Source organism: Corvus hawaiiensis, chromosome 21 (genome assembly GCF_020740725.1).
Source record: "Corvus hawaiiensis isolate bCorHaw1 chromosome 21, bCorHaw1.pri.cur, whole genome shotgun sequence".
Taxonomy (NCBI): Eukaryota; Metazoa; Chordata; class Aves; order Passeriformes; family Corvidae; genus Corvus; species Corvus hawaiiensis.
The window spans coordinates 1355001-1367099 of record NC_063233.1 but is presented as its reverse complement, the minus strand read 5'-3'; the positions used below and the strand labels follow the sequence as shown (position 1 = coordinate 1367099).

The 12099-nt window shown below is 38.7% G+C and overlaps 1 protein-coding gene across 6 annotated transcripts in view; it reads right to left on the bottom strand.

Moving 5' to 3' along the window:
- The window catches only part of DENND1A (DENN domain containing 1A), a 160161-nt gene that overhangs the window by 111759 nt on the left and 36303 nt on the right, over positions 1 to 12099 (bottom strand). For all 6 annotated transcript variants that reach the window (XM_048325598.1, XM_048325599.1, XM_048325601.1 and 3 more), the window contains exon 4: positions 1340 to 1389. In XM_048325598.1, coding sequence (XP_048181555.1) covers positions 1340 to 1389 — 50 coding nt within the window. The remainder of the gene's footprint in view (positions 1 to 1339; positions 1390 to 12099) is intronic.

Sequence of the window (12099 nt, the reverse complement as noted above, 5' to 3'; positions counted from 1 at the left end):
TGCCTGAAGGAATGGCAAACCAGTCCTTGGGGTTTTGACCACTGGCCACAATACATATGAACAGAATCAATGTGAAAAGAATGGAGTGACTGCCACTGAGTCAGAACCTTCAGTGCCACCAACACGTGTTTTTACATCCAGAATAGGAGGAGCACAAGCATCTTCTTCAGCTGCCACAGCCTTAACTTGAGGTGTGCTCTGCCTCCTGCAGCATGGGAAGTCCATTCTCCATTTGAAATTATTAAGTATGTTCTGGGTGACAATGTCTCCTTTATGTTCAAACTGGTTAGCTTGCAGTCTTTCAGTGACAGTCTGTGATACTCAGACAAACAAGTGGATCCAGAAATGGGAATCACTTTTCATCATGTTCTCATTTGCACCCCATATGGGTTTTCAGTGTTCTATCTTTCAAAATGTTATATTGCTGAGGAAAACCAAAAACAACAAAACAAACAAAACCCCTAGGTACAATAAATCTACACACAGAAAGCATAAACATTTCTAGTAGAAACAAATACATGAGAAAAATGTATGAGTATTTGCCTGCTTCCACCCCTTAGGAAATGAAAAGGATGAGCAGCAAAAAAGTGATTCCAAGCTCTAAAATGAGAAAAAGACTTGCAGCAGTTTAATCACAGTAAAGGCCGATTCCCTCAATCCAAACCATTCAGTGTCTCAGCTGATGAAGACAAGTCATTCTGACCGATTAAGTGATGCTCAGAGATGAGATGAGCACTGGTGTATCCTTCCAAAACTTCAATTCTTGTTCTTTTCATGAAACCATCAAAAATAACTCACAGTAAAAGCAAAACTAAAAAAGTTCCAGAGTTTCCTAAATTACATGAATTAAATATTCTCAGATCTCACCTCCACTTTACGATTTCCCTCCCAAAATTAGAAGTCACCTTAAGTAGCTGTCAAGTAAAGCATCAGTATTCCAGCAACATCAAAAGGCCTTTCAATGTAAAGCATTTAATTAATTGTTCCATCCAAATTTTGGCAATTAAGAAATAAAATGTATAAGCAGACAAAGCTTTGATATTAATAGGTATATTTGATAATTCCTACCCAAGCATTTTCCATCCAAGCACTGCACAGAAGTAAAACAAAATGCCCTCACAGTGCTGCCACTGAACAACTCCAACTTTTGAAACTTCTTTTTGTTTCATGGTGCCCATAAAAACCCCAGGAAAAAGTGATTCTAAGACTATAATTTGCACTCAGGTGCTTTAAGTCCCAGTCACACAGACAGAACACTATGAATGGTATGGCTTTTATTTTCTACAGCGGTTTTATTGACAAGCTTATTTTCTTGTAAAGTTTGAAAAGCTAACAATACCTGTCCACATAGAAGGGGAAACAAAACTTGGTCAGAGTCTGTAGAACTTCCTGTAGAGAGAGAAGAAAAAAAAAGAGATAATTTATACATCTATGGGGACCAATAAATCTAATATTAACCACATCACACAATTTCACAACTTTGCCCTGAAGAAATAAGAGACAGATGAAGAAATATGGGCTTTATCAATTACATGGAAAGAGTACCAGGCAGTCAATCATGTGAAATAATAAACATGATCAAACTTCATTAAAAATGAAAAATTAATCAAGATTCACACATGGACAGGCAGCAGGAGCCATCCAGCAATTCTCCAAAGAGGAGGAGGAGGTTGGGTTGTTGAGTGTTAACACCTCTCTGGGGACAATCCCTACCCTGACCATATGGATCGGAGTGAATAACACCAAACCACATGGGCCTGGCCTGGCAGGACCACTTCTGCTGGCACAGCTTTTGACTGTTACCTAGGAACAGAGGTCTGGGGGATTAGAGAATACTTCCTAACATCAGCAAGATAAATAACAAAAGATGAAGCCAATAGGTCTCATAGCAGGAATGTTTAATGTTGCCTACTGCTATTAGAAAGGAAATCTGAGTGTTAAAAGACTGACTAAAATAATGTGTATTAAAATGAATACGGATTGTTTAACCTACAAACCATTTTCTAAAAGTTGCAAAACAGCACCACAAACAGAAAAGCGTTTAAGTGTGAGAGCAAAGAAAAGGGTGAATATGAAAAGTGAGAACATGATCAGCAGATAATAATTTTCAATTTTACAACATTAAACAAATACAGTCACTAAAGAGGCAAAACCAGAAACATGTTAGTCCTAAAACCGTTGTATTCATAGACAAAAGTAAACCATTAGATTTTTAAAATTTGAATTCTGTAACCCACAACCCACCATAAAGGTTTCTCAGTTTGCAGATCTTTCCTACAGCTAATTCATTGCTCATTCTCCTTCACACTTCAATATTTCAGGTCCTGAAGTGTAAATTCTACTTCTGCTTTCAGAACCCGGAACAAACAACAAACCCTCTGATAAATTCAACACTTTTCTGACCAATAGCAATAAATTATCATCAATAACTAAATAGATGCTTCTCGCTTCATTTATTTCTAAGCCAAATGCCATCATTCCCAAATAAACTCCATCAATCTAATAACCTCTCCAGTGAAGCACAAAACATATTGACTCCCTTGCAGGAACATGTTCCTCCTGCATAATTCAAACAAGCACAGCCCATCCTGAGCCGTGGTTTCAGGCTCAACTGCTCACACTCTTCTTTGGAGGTTTCTTGACAACTAAAACGTGGCAAGTTCTGTGGATTTCAGGCAAAAACAGATATGGAAACTTTGACTTCTTGACAGTTTATTGATAGATTATTTAACAACCTCCTGTTTTTAAAGAACAAGAAAGGATCTATTGAAGAATGCCGTGTAGAGCCAAGATGTCTCCTCCTTTGAACTGGAGCAGGAAACTTGGAAAGGAGCTATGTAGATTGCAGAGTCAACTGTAGAAATCTCTATTTTGATACAAAATAATGCCTTGATAGTAAAGGTCTCATTAATATGATCGGGTTCCCCCTGGTGCAGAATCTCACTGATTTTCACAAGTTGAACAACTCCAATTGCTCAGGCACAAAAACTGCATCTTGACAAGTTTTAACTATTACACAGTTGTCCTTTGCCACAACTGAAATCTTAAAGTGCAAAATGTCAACAAACAAACAAACAAACAAAAAACCTACGAAATAATTCTAAAATTATGAAATTATAATTGCAGGAGAGCAAAGTGCCTGTATCTTTTTTGGCCTTATCAATACATATTGTCCTCAAAATAATGACTGTTTTCCTATCGTTTCAGAAACAAAACCATATAGATACATAAAATTCTGAAATAAAAAGAAGATAAAGCCATCAGTCACCTCAAAAAGGCAGACTACATTCTCTCTATTATTTTGATGACTTGAATAATTCCTGTAACTGCAAGTAAAACCGTTCACATAATAAAACATTCAGCATCTCATCAGCATTGTGTCACTGGAGAAGTGCATTACTCAGAACTTACTCTGTACTTGTTCCTTGATATTTACAGCTTCCAAAACACAGCAAATGAAGTTTTCGCTTAAACAGGCCATACATTTGCTCTATACTGCTCTACACTGCCTTCTCCTTTAAAGAAAGACTTTACAGTGATATTATTATCTGGCTTTTGCAATGTCATTGGATGTAATTTGCCATTCATTATACACCGATTCTTATCTGGCTCGATTCACAACCAAAAAAATTGAGACTAGCACAGGTTAACTGCAGACTTATTTTTCAAAGCTAACTATTAAAAGAATGTAAATAACATACGTAGAATTAGTTTTTAATTAGCAAAACTGCTGATCTTTTGCACGCAAGAAGAACAATTACTGGAGAATATTCAATTCTTGCTCAAGTTGCAAGCTCATTACTCTAAATATAATGCTGTTTTTTAAAAAATTCTTTAAATATTCCTCAGTTTGAAAGATAAGCAATACCTGCATCATTCATATACAGTGTCCTACCCCAACCTCTTTAGGTGGGTTATTACTTACGACCTAGAAAAATCTTCATTTCTTTATGATTTCAGACAAAAACCATAACAAAACAAAACCTAGAATTGCTCCATGTTGACATCTCACACTCTTTTTTTTTTTTTTTAACCAACATGAAGCACAGAGGAAGTATCAACAGTCTGTTTTCTTGTTTTATTCCCTTATGCCTATTTTCATAAAGAAAAACCTACATACATGCCTGTAAAGCAAAGCCCCCTAAAAAGACGACCAGAACCCCCCCAGCAATCCAGGACAGGCAGCTGATCAACATAAATTACCCGGGAGCTGCCGCTGGGGTCTCCAGGGGATCACACACCAGTTTTCTGGATCAATCCCCAAGTTTATATTTTCACAAATCTTTTTACATGCAGTTTGATTTTTAACATTTTAATGAGCAAAAAGTGTATCTCCAGCAGCCAGTCACCAGAGCTAAAGTGCAGGGCATGAACCATGTCCCGGGGGATCCAGCACAGCCGTAGCACCAGGGGCTGGAGCACAGGCACCACCTGCCTCCCCGTCCCAAGGTTCCAACTCTTTTCATAATCAAAACACTGCTGACATTATAAACCCCACATGGGCTTTCTAAAATCCTTCCCAATCAATAAAGCCAGTACATAACTTATCGGAGACAACACAGAGCTCATTGATTAAGTTTGGTTTCAGTAGCAAAGTTTTCAAAATAAATGAGGCAGGAACACTGCGCTCAGCCCTTTTGTGTCACAACCACCTCTGAAGGTGAGGCAGGCTCTGCAAGGCTTTCCTACACACACAGGACAGACTTGGAAAGCCAGGCTGGGAAATACACACAATACACACCGGGCTCGTGTCCCAAATCATCTCTCTGTAGCAACCAAACAGTAAAGACGGCTCAACAATGCTGAAAAAATGTGCACATTCACTTGTGAATTTAATATGCAAGCTGCAGCTGAAGTCTTTTTTTATTTTTAAACTCTTCACCGTATGCTCCCACTTCCAAATCAACAGAACAACTTGAGATTCTCTTAAATACAGTGTGTTGCTTCACTTCTCCTGCTCAAATGAACATCACTAACAAATATCCCACGGGTGGCTGCAATTAAATAAAACTGCACTGATAAATGATGTGCAAATGGCTGGGCTAGAGAAGGGGCTGCTGCAAAGTATCTGCTCTTAGAAAGATTCACAAGACAACAGAGATGCAAAGGGGAACAAGAAGTGTAGGGAGAATTTGGACAGAAAAGAAATTAAAATACAGGGAGATCCGTTAAAAATGAGTGAATAAGGTGTGATACCCAAACAGGAATGTGAGTCAGAGCAGGGAAACAACACACCACACAAACCAACAGGTTGGGAACCTGTAATGGAAAACCTGAGGAAAATCTGGATGAAATTGGAAAGACCACCCAGAGCAGAGACTGGACCTTTAGCTGTGGATCCTGGAGGGGAAGGGGAAAGGAAGGAACCCCAAAACCCCACAAATATATTTTACAAGAGAACAGAGCATGGCCAGTGAGAGGAGTTTTCCACGGAGAGAAGAGATGACTCCATGATGAAAAAGGTGGATGCTGTTTTATTTCCTTGCCCTTACACCAGAGGCAAAGTACAGCTGAGGCTGCTGCCAGTAAAAACGTTACACAGAGAGGGTGGGAATACAAACACTTTTCATCTTATCCAGCTTGAAAGGTCATCTGAAGCCAGCAAACCAGCATGAAACGCTCTCTCTGCCATGGAGGGACACCAAGAGACTTCCAAGAACATCAACAGACTGAGGAAGCATGGAGGAGAAACTGGAGAACAAGGAGGGCCCAGAAGAGAAATGCACCCAGCCTGATGGGCACAGGGCATGTGAGCACAGGGAACAGGATGCCCACTTGACCAGTGAGCAACTACAGATGACTTTATGCTCCTTAGAAGCAACATCAAATTTAAACACTGCAGAAATGTTAATACAGCACTGAAAAGTGCTAAGACATTAACTGAAGCAAAATATTATCCAATTAAATTTGGATTGTACATTAATCTCTCCTATACCCAGAGAATTGTAAACAGCTCTTATATTTAATTCATCTATTTGAATAATTTTAAGCTAACAATTAATTAAATGATCCACTGCAAGGGAACAACAGATTTAAGAATTAAAAAAAGTTGTCAGTCCACCCAAATAACCAACTTAAGCCTGATAACAATTCTGTTTAAAGCCCAGAGGAACAGAACCATCCAGAACACCATCAATTCTGTTGGCTGTGCAGGGCTGGTCACAGACATTCTCCTAGCAAAGGGAACAGCTTTCTGCACACTAATAAACACCTCAGGAACAATTTGGTAACTTTAAACATTTCACAAAGCGACTATTCAAACTTTTACTTATAGAATAAAAATGTAAGAAAGCAATGCCAGCACAGAAAATTCAACCCCTAAACTGACCACAGCTCTGAATGACAAACAGGGATCATTCATCTCGTGTTCTGAGAACTTAAATCTGAATTTGCATTTATTATTAGTGCCAGTTTATATTATTTCACATCAAATTTCCCCGAAGTTATGATTACAGAGCATTCTCATCAATTAACAAATGGTGTAATTTGTAGTTAAAAATCAAAAGAAGCGTTTTAATGCCAGCAGCTTATAAAAATGAATTCCCAAATTCCAAAGTGAGGACCCTGCACTGGGGCCAGCATCACACAGCCACAACAAAACACTGAGATTGAGTAACATGAAAAAGCAGAGAAAGCAAACAATAAACTTAAACTCAAAATTTCTCTGAGTTCTAAAGATTTTTCTAGTTTTTAGAAAACTGATACAACAGAGATTCTTTTAAAAAAATCATTGCTAGTTTAAAATAGTTATGTCAAATTTCATATTGCGTTGATTTTGCAATAAAATCTTTTTACGCCTTACAGCAGTACTGAGCATTACTAAATTTTGTAACGTACAAAATAATTTAAGAAATAATTTTAATCTGTTCTTTAAAAGAATGTTCTATGCCCAAAAAAATCTGGACATAATAGAATTACTTTAAATTGCCTGAATTTAGTTTTATCTCTACTTTTCTATTTCTACTGGTATTCCAATACAACTTTATAGCACTAGATTATCCATTTGCTTCGTGTTCCAGAAATCCATCAGCTCTTTCTGAGAAATTCTAAAGCTTGAATTAGGGGAGGGTTCTATTACCCAAGTCACCTCTCCCTGCCTGAGGGTCAGCAGGGGAACAGGGCCATACAAAATAATATCATTTCATTGAAGGTAACTGATTGTTCTCAGGAAAATGTTGTTTTAAACAAACAAACAAACAAACAACTCCCAACACACATATCCACAATCCTGGAAACAGGAAGAGCAGGAGATAAATAACATTTCCTAAGCATATTCAGGCCTGCTAGTATTTAAATATTTTAAACGTACAAAATACGTGCACAGATGGGCAACTTTTCTCCTTGCATTACTAAAAACATATTTCAAGATAAAGCTCAAAATCCCTGAATTTTTTAAACCTAATTGTGACTGTTTCTTAGAATTCACACCCCAAGGCCAAAGCTTTCCTGCCACCAGTCCTTCAAATCTGATTTGGACATTACACGGGAGGAGGCTCCAAGCCTCCCTGAGGTCTCACTCCTTTTACAACACACGCAAAAACAGGAGATAATGGGCCTATGCTGAATTCCGGGCTCTGCTCAGCTCCTCCTGGGACACAGGCCTAGCAGATGTGATAAAAACTGTGTCAGAGAAGTAGCTCTAGTTTTTGCCTTAATGACAACTTCAACCTCTCAACTCATAGAACAAAAGAACAGGAACGACTACTACTTTTCTCCAGTAGAAAAAAATCTGGAAGTAAAGCTGAACTAAATATTTAAGCAGTTTTTCAACAAATGTCTTCAAAACCCCTTCAGTAAAAGCAGAGATTTAGTTTTATTGTAAGAGAAATAGATTTTAGCTACAAAAATCTACAGCTACTGTTGTACTGTTGAGTAATTGTTCCAATCAAATCACAAAGAATTGAAAAATTATACAACCAGGTATAAAAAAAATCAGATCCAATTATGTGCATAAATAGTGATCAGTTGGTAAAGGTAAGAAGTGTCAATGTCAGAGAGCTGGAACACTGATTCAATTTTAAACATTTAGTGACTAAAACCTAGGAGTATTTTCACTTGCAGATTTAGCAGAAATTAGGTAAGAACTATTAGCTGTGAAAAGATAATCACATCCTGCTCAGCCCGTAAGTCAGTTGCACAGGTACACTGCACCAAAACCAAAGCTTTAAATCTATCCTTCGGTTAGCATTTGTTAAATATTATAATTCTGGCTTAAGATGAGTGGCCCTTTCAGCCGTCGTCTCCATCGCTCTATTCAGCTCCGAGCACATACCCACTTAATCAGCAATCATTGTTCTCTGAGGCAGGACTTTGTTGTCAAGACAAGCACTGAAACCTTTAAAATATTTCAGAACTGGCATAAGAAAAAAGTGATCTTTGTCAAACAAGGACAAATGTATGCAAATCTTTTATAAACATTCACAAACATTTATTTAGCTTTTGAAATGTTGGCCTCATTTGAGAGCATGAAAATGAGGGGGAAGTAGGAAGATGCAAAGGACAGCTTAGAGGCTGGCACACTACATAAATATTCAGAAGGAAGATTATAGGATTCATGTTAGGCTGTCTTAGGTTTCTCCAAAGTCCACATAGAATACTGAAGAACAAAACTAACGAGAAGTAGAGCAGATGTTAGACAATGCACCAGCCCTCTTTTCCACACTCACTTGGCTATACTTCGATGCTTTCATTTTTTCTTTCAATATGGTCAGGTCATTCAAGGATTCTCCTATAGACTCTGTATTGTGGCTACAGCGCTATAAGCTGGACCTCTGTCAGCTTTCCAAAAGTTCCTGATGAAAAGGCATTATGCAAATTGTACCTCTCTTACTCTCTTTTCAGGAAAAAAAGCCTCCAGTATGCAGTCATCGGAGTATTGGAAGTCCCAGCCTTCATTTCTGTATGGCTGTGTTTGCCTTAGGGCCATGCTGCTTGTTTTGACAGTGGATCCCCCCAGATAGTTGGGATTAGTCGAGCTTGTTTAGATAAACTTGAAATCAAGGCCTTCTCTAGGTAGACAGCTAGATGTAGCTACTGAGTTTCCAGCTGCCTTCTGCTTTCATCCCAAAACAACTGCAGATTCACAGCAGAGATCACAGCCACAGGCTATGTCACATACATAAGTACAAAATTAAAGGCTGCTAAAAGAAGCCTTTGTAAGTCTTAGTGCTAAAATAAGGAATCTGTACTGCATAGTTTAAACAAATTATTGAAGAAGCACCAATAAAGGTCTGCAGCAGAGAGTTAACAAGACGTGCACAGAAGAAATGCTCTGCTTACATAACTGGGCAGGATCAGGCTTTGCTAATCACCACTGCCCCATCCACTGTGCAGCCTCCCCAAAACACAGGCAAGGAAATACTCGAAAGCAGTGTCTGCTACAGCACCTGAAAAGGAACTCTGTTCGTCAAATACAAACTTTATATTACAGGAGACTATTATGACAGCACTATTCCGATTAGATTTTCAGTCACATACACAACCAGAGTTGATCTTTGCTATAATCAGATAATGCAAACCACAGGACTTCATTCACACAAATATGTTAAAAGAGAAGGGCCAGAGCTCCAAGCCGAAATTAAAACCTAAAATGAAATCCCATCCATGTGACTGTTACACCTCTATAAATCTGCACTGTAGTTCAGCCCCAACAGGAGATTCATTCTTCATGAGGTAGGAAAAACCCCAGAAACAGTTTCGACTTTTTTAAAGATTGTAATGTCTTCTAGCTGGGTGCAAATTCTCATATACACTTATGCCACATCCAGGCACAACAGATGGGAAACTGAATTAAAGGAAAAATTAATCCCTAGGATGTTATAAACAACCAACCAGAAAAAAAAAAAAAAAAAAAAAAACAACCCCACACAAAACAAAGAAAGAAAGAAACAAACAACTTAGTTCAACAAATAGTAAATAGCATTAAAAATCAATTCCCATCTCTTGCTCAAGAGAAAGGATGCGCAGAAACTTGCAATGTTGGAACACTTTAAAGCCCAAGAGCAGAATTTTGTGTTTAAGAGGACATGGTTAGGATTGGTCACCAGCCTCTGCCTCTGTGCACAGGAGGTCTCTGGAATCACATTTCTGCCATTTCCGTATTACAGAAATTCTACCATCTCTCACTGCAAAATTAAGTAATTTCACTGAAAAGCTCTTTTATGAAAATTCAAAGCATTAAAAACAGAGAGATTAACATTAGACTTCAATTTCTTCCTGCACTGGTTACCAAAGAGAATCCTGAATTCCCTTTGTCATTCCATACCACAAATCCCCCATCAGTGACACCCTCAGCAGGAATAAGCTACAGACTGGGAATCCAGCAACTGTGCAAACACCTAATTCCTGGCAAGTACTGAGGAAACCAGTTCCATCACTGCCAGTGGACTCAGAAGAAATCGGAACAACACTTCAAGAATTGTTACCTGAAAATGAAATCTGACTGCTAATGACACAGCTCTCACGGTGTTATCAAATACCAGCAGCTGGTACAATCCCTGGATTTGCCTTCTCACAGGTGTCCAATTGCTGTGCCCAAGATGCTCCTCTCTGCTGAGGAACGCGTTCAAAGCTGCCACTAATAAGCTATTTAACACCTCCCTCACCCAGGTAATATCTGCCTGTTGCAGTGAGGAAGCGTAACAAAACTAAACAAGCATCCCAAAGGGGGCAACAGCTGACCAGCTTTGAAACTTCCCAAGGCCCTGTTTCTCAGGCTCGTATTCCCATCGCACCTGTTTGAGAATTCCCTAAAGAACGAGATTGAATGATGAGTATGATGAGGACACTCCTGCCCACAGGGCAAGAAGAACTTTTATAACATATTCTGCAGAGATGAGATGGAGTCAGTGATCACCTCAGACAACTGAAGGTTATAAGAGGATAAAGCTTTTCACATTTATCAGCATTTCTACAACTTTCAGATTTTCAAATATGAGAATATCCTAGAGAGGATTGTGGTCAAAAACCCGAGAGCTACAAAAACATTTCTTAGCCCTGGAAAGTGGTTTTTACTAGAAGAAAGGAGAGCTGATATGACCAAAGATGGCCAAAATCAGAATCTGAAGTTTTCCAAGTGAAAAGCAAAGAACTTTGGACTTCCCTGCTAACTTAACACAGGGTAATTTCCAGCTTGTCCCTATAACGTGCCACCAGTTCCATGCTGCTGTCCAGACACACATGACAGTTTGAGTTTGTGAATACCAATGAGTGTCATCTATCTATCACCACCAAATCCTCCTTTGCAAGGGACAGCACTTCCCAACATTGCTGTCCGTGCAAACACCACCACCACCAGTCAGAGCACAGAAGAGCTTTACGTGCAGGGAGATGAACTGACTGTACTTTAACATGCCCGAACCCCCATCGGCAGGACCTTGAATGTTATTTCATATTCTTCTTAAACAAAACAAAGATGCTTCCTACATATTACAAGTCTCTAAACAATAATTTTGAAATAGTTTATGAATTGATCAATAGCACCTGTATAAAACTGAATGGTTCAGGAGCCTGGTACAAGACAATCTCCAAAACGACTTTGCTACTGACTGGCTCAACAAGCCCAAGTAGAATAATGCTGCTGAAGTATGTCCCATTTTAAAGAAACCCAGCTTTACTTGCAGTGGATATTTTATACCTTTATCAATAAATTTAAACAAAAGTGATAATGATTACTCACTCTAGACCTGATCCCACAACCTCTACTCACATGAGCAGTCCCACAGGATTTTAATATGACCACCTCAATGAATAAGAGTTGGCAGGACAGGTTTTAAATTATTCATATATTCACAGATTTTTAAGACCAGAAGGGACCATTATGATCATCTAGTCTGACCTCTTGTATAACAAAGGCCATACGGTTGTAGCCAGCAATATTTGCACTCACTGAACCATCTGCGGTGAAATCAAATTGTGTTTAGCAAACTTCCAGTATTGATTCAAATTTTACATGAAAGAGAACTGAAATTGTTTAGAAAGTGGCTTGGACACATATCCTCACAACTGAACCCAATTACTCCTCTGTTTCTATTCAGAATTCTTCTGACTTCTGGACACACTGGCTTTTGACACGGTTTTCAGACTCCAGAGTCCAACACT